Source organism: Stegostoma tigrinum, chromosome 37 (assembly GCF_030684315.1).
Source record: "Stegostoma tigrinum isolate sSteTig4 chromosome 37, sSteTig4.hap1, whole genome shotgun sequence".
Lineage (NCBI taxonomy): Eukaryota > Metazoa > Chordata > Chondrichthyes > Orectolobiformes > Stegostomatidae > Stegostoma > Stegostoma tigrinum.
In genome coordinates this window covers 21,116,001-21,130,991 of record NC_081390.1, presented here as the reverse complement: position 1 = coordinate 21,130,991, position 14,991 = coordinate 21,116,001, and the positions used below count along the sequence as shown (strand labels likewise).

Sequence of the window (14,991 nt, the reverse complement as noted above, 5' to 3'; positions counted from 1 at the left end):
TTGCTTTGTCTGCTAATTCAAGGGAGGCATCAACTCTTTTATTGTAAACAGGTTAAATCTTCAACTAAAATTGCAAAGTAATTTCATGTAATCAGTTTCCGCAGTAAAACCCTAAAGGCATGTACTTGTGTTATTGTGCCATTGTGTTTCTTAAAACTGACACTCTGCCCAGTGCCCAGCTTTACTCACATTTAAGCACCCAGGTTTTCAACAAAATACTCATATTTCCAATTGTTGTTTTACACAGAGATGTGTGCATTCGCCAGGATGGACACGTTTATCTCACGGTCGTCTACTTTGGCCATGAAGGGTTAGGTGAAGTGAAGAAGATCCTAGAAATAACTGCCAGGTGAGCCATAAAAAAGAATAAGTATTTAGGCTGTTCAGGACAGTGGGATAGCACTGCATTGAGTCACACAGACAGGTTTCTACTTGCCGTGCCCTCGGATTGAGTCACTTGTAATCATTTCTTATCCTTGTTTTCAAATTCCTCCTTGGCCTGCCTATCTCTGTGACCTCTTCCAGTCCTGCAACCTTGCAAGGCACTGGAATTCTCCAATTCCAGCCTCATGTGTATCCCTGATCCTATTTCACAGAATCACAGGACCCCTAAAAATATGGAAGCAAACCATTTGGCCCATCGAGCCCATACCGACTGTCTCCGAAGAGCATCCCACCCAGACCCAACCCCCACTCCCATCCCTGTAACCCTGCATTTCCCATGGCTATCCCACCTGGCCTACACTATGGGCAATTTAGCATGGCTGATTTATCTAACATGCACACCTTTGGACTGTGGGAGGAAACTGGAGAACTCTGAGGAAACTACACAGACGCAGTGAGAATGTGCAAACTGCACACAGGCAATCGCCTGAGGGTGGAATTGAACCCAGGTCCCTACTGCTGTGGAGCAGCAGTGCTAACCTCTGTGTCACCCACGTTTTGTCCATCCTCAGTTACCATATCTTCAGCTATGCAGCCCCTACCTCTAGAATTCCTTTGTTAACCCCTTCCACTTCTCTGTCCTCCTTTAACCCACTCCCTCAAAGCTACCCTTTTACCAAGCATTTGTTCATCTCTCCTGATATCTCCTTATATGGTTTGGTGTCACATTGTTTTTGGTAAGACATCTGAGAAGTGCATTGTGATTTTATTTTACTGCACCAAAGGCACAATGCGAATTGGATTTGTTAATACAGCCTTCATTACATTAAAACTGGAAGTGCTAAATGACTGGAATAAAAGATTTTCTTTCTGTGCAGTGAAACTAATTTTCACAACTACACTCTGGTTCCTTTGGCTGATGAGTTTTCTCGTGGACGTGGCCTGGATATGGGAGCCCGGGCCTGGGAGAAGGGCGAGGCACTGATGTTCTTCTGTGATGTGGATATTTATATATCTCCTGAGTTTCTTAACAGCTGTCGGATAAACACAGAGCCTGGTGAGTTATTGACTGTTTTGAGTTTAAAGAAGGATCATTGTGATGATTACATATGGTGACGTTGAACAGAGTATTCTGAATGAATCTCCTTGCATGCCTGTCCTCTACATAACAAGCCCTTAAAAGAACAGACTAAATGGCTGTAGGCCAATAGAGATATCTTGCTTAAGGATAATTCCTTAATTTATCTACTTGTAAACTATGCACGTCAAAGGTGCTATGCAAACGTAAGTCTTTATGTCACATCTAATGCTGAGCTGCTTCAATCACTCATTTCTATACCTTTTGTGTAGCGCAAAGCTCTGTGTTTTTGGTTTGGAATCAATGGACAGATTGGCTCATTCAGTGCTCTGTTGTTTTTATAGCAACAATAATTTGCATTTACGTAAAATTTGTCACTTAAATCATGTATTAAATCATGTATCTCTCTACTAGCCATTTGTCGACATAGCATGCTGTTCAGGTTTGAAACTGAGTTGCTGGATCCTTACAGTCTGAGAGTCAATAGACAATAGGTGCAGGAGTAGGCCATTCGGCCCTTCGAGCCAGCACCACCATTCATTATGATCACGGCTGATCATCCACAATCAGTATCCTGTTCCTGCCTTATCCCCATAACCCTTGATTCCACTATCTTTAAGAGCTCTATCTGTCTCTTTCTTGACACTATCCAGAGACTTGGCCTCCACTGCCTTCTGGGGCAGAGCATTCCATATATCCACCACTCTCTGGTTGAAGAAGTTTCTCCTCAACTCTGTTCTAAATGGCCTACCCCTTATTTTTAAACTGTGTCCTCTGGTTCTGGACTCTCCCATCAATGGAACCATGCTTCCTGCGTCCAGAGTGACCAATCCTTTAATTATCTTCTACGTCTCATTCAGATCCCCTCTCATCCTCCTAAACTCAAGTGTATACAAGCCCAGTCGCTCCAATCTTTCAACATATGATAGTGCCGCCATTCCAGGAATTGACCTTGTGAACCTATGCTGCACTCCCTCAATAGCAAGAGTGTCCTTCCTCAAATTTGGAGACCAAAACTGCGCACAGTACTCCAGGTGCGGTCTCACCAGGGCCCGGTACAGCTGCAGAAGGACCTCTTTGCTCCTATACTCAATTCCTCTTGTTATGAAGGCTAGCATGCCATTAGCCTTCTTCACTGCCTGCTGTACCTGCATGCTTGCTTTCATTAACTGATGTACAAGAACACCCAGATCTCGTTGTACTTCCCCTTTACCTAACTTGACTCCATTTAGATAGTAATCTGCCTTCCTGTTCTTGCCACCAAAGTGGATAACCACACATTTATCCACATTAAACTGCATCTACCATGCATCCATCCACTCACCTAGCCTGTCCAAGTCACCCTGTATTCTCATAACATCTTCCTCACATTTCACCCTGCCACCCAGCTTTGTGTCTTCAGCAAATTTGCTAATATTACTTTTAATACCTTCATCTATATCATTAATGTATATTGTAAACAGCTGCGGTCGCAGCACCGAACCTTGTGGAACCCCACTGGTCACTGCCTGCCATTCCGAAAGGGACCCGTTTATCACTACTCTTTGCTTCCTGTCAGCCAGCCAATTTTCAATCCAAGCCAGTATTTTGCCCCCAATACCAAGTGCCCTAATTTTGTTCACCAATCTCCTATGCGAGACTTTATCAAAGGCTTTCTGAAAGTCCAGGTACACTGCATCCACTGGCTCTCCCTTGTCCATCTTCATAGCTACATCCTCAAAAAATTCCAGAAGATTAGTTAAGCACGATTTCCCCTTCGTAAATCCATGCAGACTCTGACCTATTCTGTTACTGCTATCCAAATGATTCGTAATTTCATCTTTTATAATTGACTCCAGCATCTTTCCCATCACAGACGTCAGGCTAACTGGTCTATAATTCCCTGTTTTCTCTCTCCCGCCTTTCTTGAAAAGTGGGACAACATTAGCCACCCTCCAATCAACAGGAACTGATCCTGAATCTATAGAACATTGGGAAATAATTACCAATGCATCCATGATTTCTAGAGTCACCTCCTTGAGTACCCTGGGAGATCTGTGTATCTATCTATATGGGATTGATTTGTGCTGTTTCAACCCAAATTCATTCTATATCTCACCATGCTGTTGTTGTACAACTTTGGAAAGACTGAAAACTGCAGTCTTATAAAAAATAGGTTGCATGCTTAGCTGCACACATGGATCATTACTTGCCATGTTTTGTATTGCATTTCTGTGTTTGAAACAGCCCCTCCTGACATGATTTCATTTTTACCTGTCTTTTATCTGCAGCATTTAATAAACTTGTGGTCTTTCCACAGGTAAGAAAGTTTTCTACCCTGTTGTGTTCAGCTTGTACAATCCAGCTATTGTCTATGCCAATCTGGATGGCGCCCCATCCATTGAGCAACAGCTGGTGAGTGTTTTTTTTTCAGATGATACAGCTTATTAATTATCTTCTTTTAAATTACATGTATACATTTAATTATATATTAGCACTTTACATCTACGCATTCTCAATTAGGGAACTCACAGTTGGACAAGTTCAAAGGTAGGGACAGATGTGGACTGGGGGAGGGGCTAGTCTTGTTGCCCTATTGGAGGTAACAAAATGTGGAGCTGGATGAACACAGCAGGCCAAGCAAAGATGCTGCTTGGCCTGCTGTGTTCATCCAGCTCCGCACTTTGTTATCTCGGATTCTCCAGCATCTGCAGTTCCCATTATCACTAGCCTTGTTGCAGGTGTTACCTTTCAAAGGAGACGGGCTATAAACGACATCACATCAACTTTTTCTGATTGTCGTGGTGGTGGATATTAAAGGTCATTTGAAGACCAGGCAGGGGTTGGCCAACATTCCTCCCTCAGCTCAACATCTGTGGAAAAAAATGGATAAACTGCTTGCTTATGTCTTTGTTGTTTGTGGTATTGTCGTGCACCAAAAAACGAAAACATTTGTCACATAATGCCTGTGTAGCTGTATTTGAAGGCAACTTTCTATATTGATATGCCTTGTTGTATTTCCCTTGGACCTGAAAAATGTATAATACAGAGATGTACATTGCCCTGTTCTCCCTCCAGCCTTTCCAATATGCTGTTCAAACTTTCCCTGCTAGAACACAGCTCTGACACCATTGAGAGTTCTGATATAAAAGGATCTTTGAACTTCCAAGAAGACATTTTTCTATTGTTGGTGGATTGTTTTTATTTTTAAGATGTGTAGGGGAATAATAGCCACATTTAAAACAGTATGGAATTGATTGAGAGATTGACAGCAGGGTCTTTTTCTGTCTATAAAGACATTGTCACAGGGATCCACTGCACAGAAAAAGTCCATGGTGTCCGTACCAGTCAAAAACAACAACCAAAGTATTCTAATCCCATTTACCAGCGCTTGGCCCATTGTCTCTGTGCCCTTCTGATGCCAGGGCATATATCTAAATACTTCTTAAAAACGATGGGGTTTCTGCTTCAGGCAGTGAGTTCCAGATTCCCACCACCTTCTGAATGTGAAAGTTTTCCCTCACATCTCCTCTAAACCTTCCCATTATTTTATATCTGTGCCCCTGATCATTAATCATTTCTCCCCTATCTAGGGGGAAAGTTTCTTCCTGTTTACTCCATCTGTTGTGCCTCATAATTTTATACATCTCAATCATGACACTTATCAATCTCCTCTGCTCTATGGAAAGCAATCCCAGTCCATCCATTCTCTCTTAATGGACTGAAATTCTCCAGCACAGGCAGAATCCTGGTAAATCTCCTCTGCACCCTCTCCATTTATCTCACATCTATCCAATAATCTGAATTCCAGAACTGTGCACTATACTCTAGTTTTGACCTCACTCAGTTTTTATACAGTTCCAACATAAATCTCTGCTGTTAAACTTTATGCCTCGACTGTAAAGGCATGGACACGATATGCCTTCTTAACCACTTTATCCATCCGGCCTGATACCTTAAGAGATTAGTGTACATGCACACCAGAGTCCTTCTGATCCTTGGTGCTTCCCAGGGTCCTACCATTTTTCATGTGTTCCTTGCCTTATTTGTCCTGGCCAAACATATTACCTCATATTTATCTGGATTGAATTGCATTTGCCACTGATCAGCCCATCTGACTATATTGTCTATATCCTGTTGTAAGGCCATCCTTCCTTTATTTACCATCGCATCAATTTTTTTGTATCATCTGTGATCGTACTGATCAACCCTCCCACGTGCAAGTTTAAATCATTTATATAAACCACAAACAGCAAGGGCCCCAGCTCTGACCTCTGTGGAACCCATGGATACAGACTTTGAATTGGAAAAGCACCCCTCAATTATCACTGTCTGCTTCCTGCCACTCAGCCAATTGTGAATCCAGTTTGCTAAACGTCCCCTTTGGTATCAACTTCCCATATGGGTCCTTATCAAAAGCCTTGCTGAAGGCCAAGTGGACTACAACAGAAGCATTGACCAGTTCAATTCCTTCACTGCATTGATATAATGAATTTTGCTACAAGCAGGGGATTGAGGGATGTATAGATTATTAGAGGCTGAATGCATTAATACTTGCCTGAACCTACCTCCTGTTGCAGGAAATAATGCCAGGGTTTCACAATTCTTGGATCATAATGAGTCATAAGATGTGAAGAAATGAGCTTATTTTCTGCACGGTCTGTTGAAGATAACACAAGTTTTGCTCTGCGAAACTTGGTTAATTTCTTTCTAACCTTGACATAGGTGCACAAGAAAGATTCTGGGTTCTGGCGAGATTTTGGGTTTGGGATGACTTGTCAATATCGCTCCGATTTCCTCACTATTGGTAAGTGTGCATAGTTTTTGTGTTGTGGTTCATTCCTTGTTGTGGGAATTGTTCACCTGTCACTTATATTGGTGACTGTCAGCTAGGGGAGATCTTCACTCCTAGTGAATGGGCAGCGCAGTTGGCGCTCGGGAGTGAAATGTTTGTGGTAAGAAGGTGTTCTGCAGCTGAATCAACATCACCGAGATCTCGATGATACCATGCTAGTCAGAGGACACTTGAGACATTAAACTAAAGTCCCACCTGCTAATGAGGACATGAAAGATCATATGACCAGTATTTAAAAGAAAGCAGCTGAGCTTTCCCCCTTGTCCTGGCCAAAGCTCAAATCAAACAAAATTATCTAGCCATGATCTCATCATTGTTTTGTTGGACCTTTTGTGGAAATTGTCAGTTGTATTTCCTATGTTACAACTATATAAGTGCAAGTCATTCTTTACTTTTTATCTCCCAGCATGCTTGACTGTGTTTTTGCACGGTTTTTAGTACAGTTATTTGCATCAACTCCTCCCATGACATCTGACACACAGGTGCTTGTCCAAGTGTCAGTTCACAATTAAAGATAGTTCATTGGAAACCTATCCACTAAGGCAAAATACACAAGGAGTTTGTAATATTGACTGTACAGCTGGAATGTAGATCCTGAATGTAGATTGGTGAGCACAGAAGCGTAGCATGGTGCTGCCATCACATTGAAGCTCAAATGCAATGTCATGGGACAGGGAGCCATAGACTTGATCACATGTTTTTGCCTGGAGATTCCATCTTCTGCTTTGCTGATATTCTGTTCAGTTAGACCTGGTTGGACAGCAGACACTGGATCTTTAAATAGGAGGCCACCTGGACCATTGGCCAATGCTGACTGTTTGTACTTTAGTCCCTCTTCCGTCCTCAATCTCCATTAGACCGCAGGCTTTGCATCATAATTGTTCATTCACTTCCCTTTTGTTGTGTTATTGAATTTGTTTCCTCCCTGCGTTAAGACTGCATCATCTTGGATTATAGGCAGGGATCAGCAGTAAAATCCACAGTGTTCACTGTCACCTACTCTCCAAGCTTACCTCAACTGTTCTTAAAGTGAGAATCGAATCGAATCCCTACAGTGTGGAAACAGGTCCTTCAGCCCAGCAAGTCCACACCGATCCTCAGAACATCCCACCCAGACCCATCCCCCTATAATTCACCTAACTTAAACTTCCCTGAGCACTATGGGCAATTTAGCATGGCCAATCCACCTTTTGAGCACATCTTTGGACTGTGGGAGGAAACCGGAGCACCCGGAGGAAACCCACGCAGACACGGGCAAACTCCACACAGTCAGCCTGAGGCTGGAATCGAACCCAGGTCCCTGGCACTGTGAGACAGCAGTGCTAACCACTGAGATACTGTGCCGCCAACATAACGTCCTAACTCCGACATTCGAAGGACTGAGAAATGAAAGCTAGTGTGCCAACTGTAGTCAAATCTCACTTTATAACTTGTGTGCACAGCCCATAACCTAGTCTGACAGTCCATTGCAACCTTAATTGAAAATAAACACTATTTCAGTTTAAACCAAGGACCTGATTTGCTGTTCCTCTCAATATCCTGCTTTACCAGTCAAATAAGCACAAGAGAATACTCCAATGTCTTGGCCAACAATCCCATCCCACTCCCACCGTTCCCCGGATGAATGTAACTCACTATTTGTGGAATTTTGTCCTCAAAATACTCCCAGCTTTGTTTTCACAGTGTTTTGAAGAAGCATTTTTGGGTGGAATATGACAAGACATTAGATGAACACAAATTCTCTCTCTTTACAGGTGGCTTTGACCTGGATGTGAAAGGGTGGGGAGGGGAGGATGTCCACCTGTACAGAAAGTATCTCCACAGTGACCTGATCGTGGTGCGGACACCTGTCTCCAGCCTCTTCCACTTGTGGCACGAGAAGCATTGTGCAGACGAGCTGACCCCGGAGCAGTATCGCATGTGCATTCAGTCAAAAGCCATGAACGAGGCCTCCCAGGCTCACCTTGGGATGCTGGTGTTTCGAGACGAGATCGAGGCCCACCTCCGCAAACAAGCCTACAGAATTGACAGTGCAATTCCTGATTGAGTCAGAGGTCTTTGCTATTTGCCCTGTTCAGGCTTTCACATTTGCCGTTTTTGGGTCAGGACCTGTTGTGTTTAATAATGGGACCGCAGATGACAAAATATTGTATTATGTTGTGCTGTTGCAGTGCTCAATTAATGGCCCAAAATGAGCTGATGAGTTTACACATCTCCAAGGTGTTCAGCATTGTGTTGCCATTTGTTCTCATAACACAAGTGTATGAGAGATCCCAGACACTTAGGAGTTTCTTGAATGTTGGGGTGGAAAGAATTTGCCACTTCCGGTATTTCTATCCTTCATGTGAAGGGTGTTCAACTTTGTGCATGCCCTGGTTTGTTGCCTCAAATGATGTTCACACTGTTGTTTGAGTGATGGGACACACTTGGTTCAGAAATTTCCAGGGTTTCAGTGTGAACTGACATAATAATGACTAGTTATGGAACAGTATTAATCTTCGGTGAACAGGACCACACATGTGCCGTTTCTATGCAAGCTCTTTATACTGCCACTTTCTTTCTGGCTGCCTGGGGAGCATTATTGCAAAGCCTGGCAGGTGAAAGGCCAGTCAAGCCCTGGGAGCATCTCCTATGTGTACTTTGAGGCCAACTGAGCTCATCTGCGTCTATTATCGACTCTGGACCAAAAGACATTGTATTTGACCCCAAATGAAGCACATCATGCACGCTGATACCAAGAGAGTGCTGCAGTACTGCGTTTGCTGTTCTTCGTATGAAATGTTCAATCAGTGCTCCGTCCCATGGTATTATTTTCAAGATGAACCAAGGTCTTCTCCCGTTGTCTTGCCCAGAGTGTCTCTCTCTTTCTCTCTCAACCAACGCTCGCAAACAAACTGATTGATATCAGTATTTTGAACACAGAAACATTGGCATTTTTATCCCACATGGAGAGAATACTACAATCTCAGCAGGAGCTAATAATATCAAGGGAGAAAGAGACCCCACATTATTTTTAACTTCAATAATTGAACTAAAATGTGAATGAAACAGTTAGTCATATGTCTCAATACTTCTAAGCTATTTCATTGTGTGTAATGTGCTTTCAGATGTTTCTGAGACATGATAAGTTGCTTGTTTTAATAGCTGTGTCTTTTACCCTCTGGAGCCCAGTTTAGCTCAGTTAGCTGGATGTCTGGTTTGCAGTGCAGAGTACTGCAAGCAGAGTGAGTGCACTAACTTGTTCTTCTCAACCTATTCCCTTGCCTTGAGCATGGTGACCCTGAGGCTAAACTACCACCAGTCGTCTCTCTGTAATGAGAGAGCAGCCCTGAGGTCTAGTGAGACTAACGGCAACTTTACATTTTGCCTTTTACCTTCTGGACATTTTTCTGTCCTCTGTCAAAGATTCCGGAATGTGCTTCTCCCACCCTCACCCAAACACACAATGAGCATGTATTTCTGCAATCCTGCAGAAATAAAAAAACAATTTGTCTAATAATGGCCAAAACCTACAAACTTGTGGGATGGAACCACAAGATGGAGGAGATTTCTGGGATAAAAACAAAGTTGCTGCAAAAGTTGAGCAGGTTTGGCAGCATCTGTGAAGAAAACGTCACAGTTAACATTTCGGCCCGGTGATCCTTCTTCTGGCGGGTTATCAGACCCGAAACGTTAACGCTGACTGTCTCTTCAAAGATACTGCCGGACCTGCTGAGCTTTTCCAGCAACTTTGTTTTTGTTCCTGATTTACAGCATCCACAGTTCTTTCAGTTTTCATTTAGGAGATTTGTGGTGTTGGATTCTTAATTTTCAATTTCTCTATGTTTATTTGGTGTGGGTGAGCGTAGTGGGGAGGAGAGGGGATGGTCTGTGCAACAGAAAATTGTTCCAGCAGTAGAACTATCCAAATCTGCAATAATTTTGTCTAATTTATTTTGATTGATCTTCTATTTCTAGCTGTAACGAAAACTGCGAACATGATGGCACTATAGATACTCACCTGTAAGATTCCTCTTTAACATGAAATCTCACCTAAAACAACACAAAAAACACTTTTGGCACATACCTGAAGTCATGGTTGAGGTGGCGGAGCTTCTAACCAATGTTACTTCTAAGCTCCACAGCCACTCTAGGATTCTTCTGAGGTTCCACATGAGCCACTTGGTGTGCCAGCACATTGACTTCGTCTCTCAGAAGTCACTGCTATGCACAGACCTTGGAGGTTTGCACGCCAAAAAAAAATTAGAGTGAGTATTGCTTCTAGCTATTGAAAGTCGCAACTTTACTCATGCTGTGGAAGTGGGATGTATTTGTTTGCAGTTAGGCCAACAATGATCACCCTCGCTGCCTTGAAGATGATGTTTGTGAGCTGCTGCCTCAGGTCTCTATTGCCCTTCAGGTGTAAGTACCCGCAGTTAAAAAGGCAGTTCCAGGATTTTGACCAGTGGTGGTGAAGGAATGGCAATATAATTCCAAATCAGGATTGGGCAACTTGGATTGGAACTTGCATGTAACGGTGTTCCCATGAATCTTTAGCCCTTGTGCCTCTAAATGGTAGGAGGTTGCAGGGCTGGGAAGACCTGTCAAAGGAGCATTAGTGACATATTGCAGTGTACCTTGTTGATGCTATGCTCCGTTGCCATTGTACATTGCGTTGTCTGAATTTGAAGGTGTTCGATAGGTACTTCTCTATTGAACTACTTTGTGTTTGATTTTGTTGAGCTTCTTCATTGTCTTGGAGCCACGCAAATCCATAACTTATCACTTAGTAGTTTCTCTGACAGCCTAGATGCAGAAATGAATGATGCTGATGATTAGATCATTAAATCATCTTAACGTTCTCCAATTTAAATTGAATTTGAGATCCCTTTACCAATTTTCCATTTGGAAAGCCACCAGTTATCGATAAATGAGAAAACCCTTTCTTGACTCAATGTCAGGGTCAAGATTGGCAATGATTTATTAACTATAAGACCATAGTTTTCACTACTTGAATGATATATTTTAATGGGCAAACATTGTGGTATTTATAGATAGAATTATTTAGCAACTTGAACGACAAATAATTGTCAGTTATTTCACAAGACTAATCTCAGAAGTTGGAACGGGAGTTGACGTTATCGATGAACTTCAACATAGCTGAATACTAAATAATCGAGATGCCATTATGTGATTCAATCTATTGAGTGTATAGCCAAAACTGGATAAATTACAGCTATGAACAGAGTTAACTAGCAGTCATGAATTGAATTGAAGTTGTAGAAAAAGTTGGATTAGTTGGAACATTGACAATTAAATTATCATTAAGAGCACTGCCTGAGATTTTGCCAGAATTATGAAAGTATTTTAGGAGTAAACCTTCTGAGTTAACAAATTAATAGCATGACACAACCAGACTGTCAAACAGGTCAGAGTTTTATCTGTGTATGGTTCCAGGAGTCATACCACTTCACCCGTCTGAGCGACACTGTTGAGTTGACCACGTTACAACCACCACCTTCCCTTGTGTTGGAAGTGTTAGGTTCTGTAACATCAGGTTGATGAAGCTCTGCTGGACAGAGGTGTTGGCTGCACTCTGACCTCTGCGTCTGTGTCTGTTTTGCTCAAAGGGCCGAATGGCCTACTCCTGCACCTATTTTCTATGTTTCTATGTAACCGCTCAATGTCTATCATTCAACTACACCCAGCTGACTCCTCATCTGAGCTGGCTGGTTCAACTCTCAACCTCTGCAGTACCTGACAATTTGGACCATTACGTGACACACTGATTACTGCCTGTACCTAAGTAATTTGACCATACAATCTGACTGTTCTAATTGTTTTTGCCCTTGCAGTTGTAATACGCTGTGCTTGTAAAAGCACCTGCCTACCTAGGGTGACACGGTGGCTCAGTGGTCAGCACTGCTGCCTCACAGCGCCAGGGACCCAGGTTCAATTCCACATTTGGGCAACTGTGTGTGTGGAGTTTGCACATTCTCCCTGTGTCTGTGTGGGTTTCCTCCAGGTGCTCCAGTTTCTTCCCGCAGTCCAAAGATGTGCATGTTAGGTGGATTGGCCATGCTAAATTGCCCATAGTGCCCAGGGATGTTCAGCTTTGGTGGGTTATAGGGGGATAGTTCTGGGTTGGATGCTCCAAGGGTTGGTGTGGATTTGTTGGGCTGAAAGGCCTGTTTCCACACTGTAGGGATTCTATGATACCTCCACAGTTAAGCGACAAGGAGAATTTTCTAACTAGCAATGGATATCAAAGGCAAAGGTAATCTTTACCAAGTCAGGTTTGCTCTTATACGTCTTAATTTCATAGAAAATCCCCTTTTCTGTTCACCTGAAAGGTCTTGTTGATGCATGTAGCCACAGGTTGTATCATATATAGTCCATAATTTTGAACAGAAAAAGTTTCTGAAAGATATCAGTGTTAATGAGGTACAGATGCCTTGGCATCAAACTCCTTTTTACTTCCCTAAGTTTCCAGTCTTCCTTTAACATTGACCAAAAACTGTGTTTCATTGTCACGTGGTTCTAATTAGATTCCATTTCCTAGTATCTTTTTAAGTACTGACTCAATAGGCTGTCCATTTTTACTGAACTTCACTTTAGGAAAGTAGTTCACTTTCCCAACACCATTTAATAATAACAGCGGCAGGGATCAGGCAGAGATGTGGCTGATGGAGAGAGGCTGGTTCGATCCTGATAATCTGTCACTTTTGTTTGATTGGGAGACAAGTAGGGAAATGAAACACAGATATAGGGTGCCACCCAATTGTATCCTCTAACAGAGGGCTACATTTCAAGCCTTACACATGAGTATAAATAACAATTATACTTTCAATGTGAGCTGACAAGCATTGGGATAGTCCAATCATACTCCTTCCTAACTCCAGCACAAAGTTACTGAGGCTATGACCATTTGTTACATTTTGGTATTTCCACAGGAATTGGTTATATAATCATTGATATATACAGCACAAAAACAGACCATGCAGACCAGATATCCTAAATTACTCTCGATCCATTTGCCAACATTTGGGCCATATCCCTCTAAACGTTTCCTATTCATATACCCATCAAGATGCCATTTAAATGTTGTAATTGTACCAGCCTCCACCACTTCCTCAGGCAGCTCATTCCATACATGCACCACCCTCTGCATGAAAGTGTTGCCCATTAGGCCCTTTTAAATCTAACCCTTGTCACATTAAACCTGTGCCCTCTACTTTTAGACTCCCCTACCCTAGGGAAAAAAAAGGACCTTGACTATTCGCCCTATCCATGTCCCTCATGATTTTATAAATTTCTATAAGGTCACCCCTCAGCCTCTGACATTGCAGGGAAAATAGCGCCAGCCTATTCAGTCATAATGGGAACAGCAGATGCTGGAGAATCCAAGATAACAAAGTGTGGAGCTGGATGAACACAGCAGGCCAAGCAGCATCTCAGGAACACAAAAGCTGACGTTTCGGGTCTAGGCCCTTCTGATGAGATGCTGCTTGGCCTGCTGTGTTCATCCAGCTTCACACTTTGTTATCCCAGCCTATTCAACCTCTCCCTATAGTTCAATCCCTCCAACCCCGGCAACATCCTTGTATATCTTTTCTGAACAGTTTCAAGTTTCACAACATCCTTCCTATAGCGCATTGTTCATTTTCATTTTTATGTAAATATTCTAATAATTCAAATATGTTTACATTGCACCATTAACAGAAGCAAATGTGTAGGGTTCAGTTAAATGGAGGTTTGCCTGAATTACTGAGAGCTCGTTTGCTGTCACTCAGGTTGGTATTATCTCTGTGCTCTGCTTCCAATGGAATATTTGTTCAGTATTAAAAGTGCAGGTTCAGAGATGTGCAGACAGCCCCTAATTAATGGACTTGTTTTGGTCCAGTTTGTCTTAGTTGCTTTTGTACAAATACAACATTACATTTGTGGATTTGTCATAAAGTATGTATGTAATTTCTTGAGCCAATCATGTTAGTGTGGTCACATCATTAATGGACGAAGCTTTTGAGATTAATATCTCATGGTTTCTTGAAGAGTTAAAGAAGGTATGACTTTTGGGAAAATGAATCATTGAATTCATTCAGTACAGTATTGCACAAGGCTTGATTGATCTCATGATTCAGGGAGAGGGTAGCAATATTGCCTGTCAGAAACAACCTGATTTAATCTCCCTCCATTCCGAACTGGATGTGTTAAATGTGTACCACTATGTATTGAAGTTAGAACCATTCACAGGCTCCATTTACAGGGCGCTGATGCAAAGGCTTGGGGAAAGGATGGGAGAGTTTATTCATATGAACGATATCTACAAGGTAGATTAAATTCCCTGGAGACTCACTATGCTGCTAGATTGAGAACCATGCAAGTGGAAACATCCTCTCCCTGGCACTTTTGCCTTGGGGCCTCCTTCAACGCTTTATGTAACAACAGTGTCCTATTTGTACCCACTGTGTCTGAAGATGAATTATGCTCTGAGGTATGTTTACATTCTTCCATATGCCCCTCACAGTCTCACCCACATTAACTAGGGAAAGTAATGTTTAAGAGTGGGTGAGATTGCCTTCTCAATAAATGCTGAAGCACTGTGTGCATTGTGTTGTCTTTTACTTGGTCCTGCAAAATGCTGAAGTACAGATGGTTTTGAGGTTACTTGAGGGTCATGTAGTATAACCTGCAAAGAGCAATGTGACTGACTGGA

The 14,991-nt window shown here is 42.4% G+C and overlaps 1 protein-coding gene across 2 annotated transcripts in view; it reads left to right on the top strand.

The window, feature by feature from the left end:
• csgalnact2 (chondroitin sulfate N-acetylgalactosaminyltransferase 2) overlaps positions 1 to 13,751 on the top strand; it is a 64,290-nt gene extending 50,539 nt beyond the window's left edge. For both annotated transcript variants that reach the window (XM_059640276.1, XM_048563762.2), the window contains exons 5-9: positions 248 to 349; positions 1,263 to 1,441; positions 3,762 to 3,856; positions 6,167 to 6,248; positions 8,051 to 13,751. In XM_059640276.1, the coding sequence (XP_059496259.1) occupies positions 248 to 349; positions 1,263 to 1,441; positions 3,762 to 3,856; positions 6,167 to 6,248; positions 8,051 to 8,343 (751 nt within the window). In that variant the 3' untranslated portion in view covers positions 8,344 to 13,751. The remainder of the gene's footprint in view (positions 1 to 247; positions 350 to 1,262; positions 1,442 to 3,761; positions 3,857 to 6,166; positions 6,249 to 8,050) is intronic.
• The last annotated feature ends 1,240 nt before the right edge of the window (positions 13,752 to 14,991 follow it).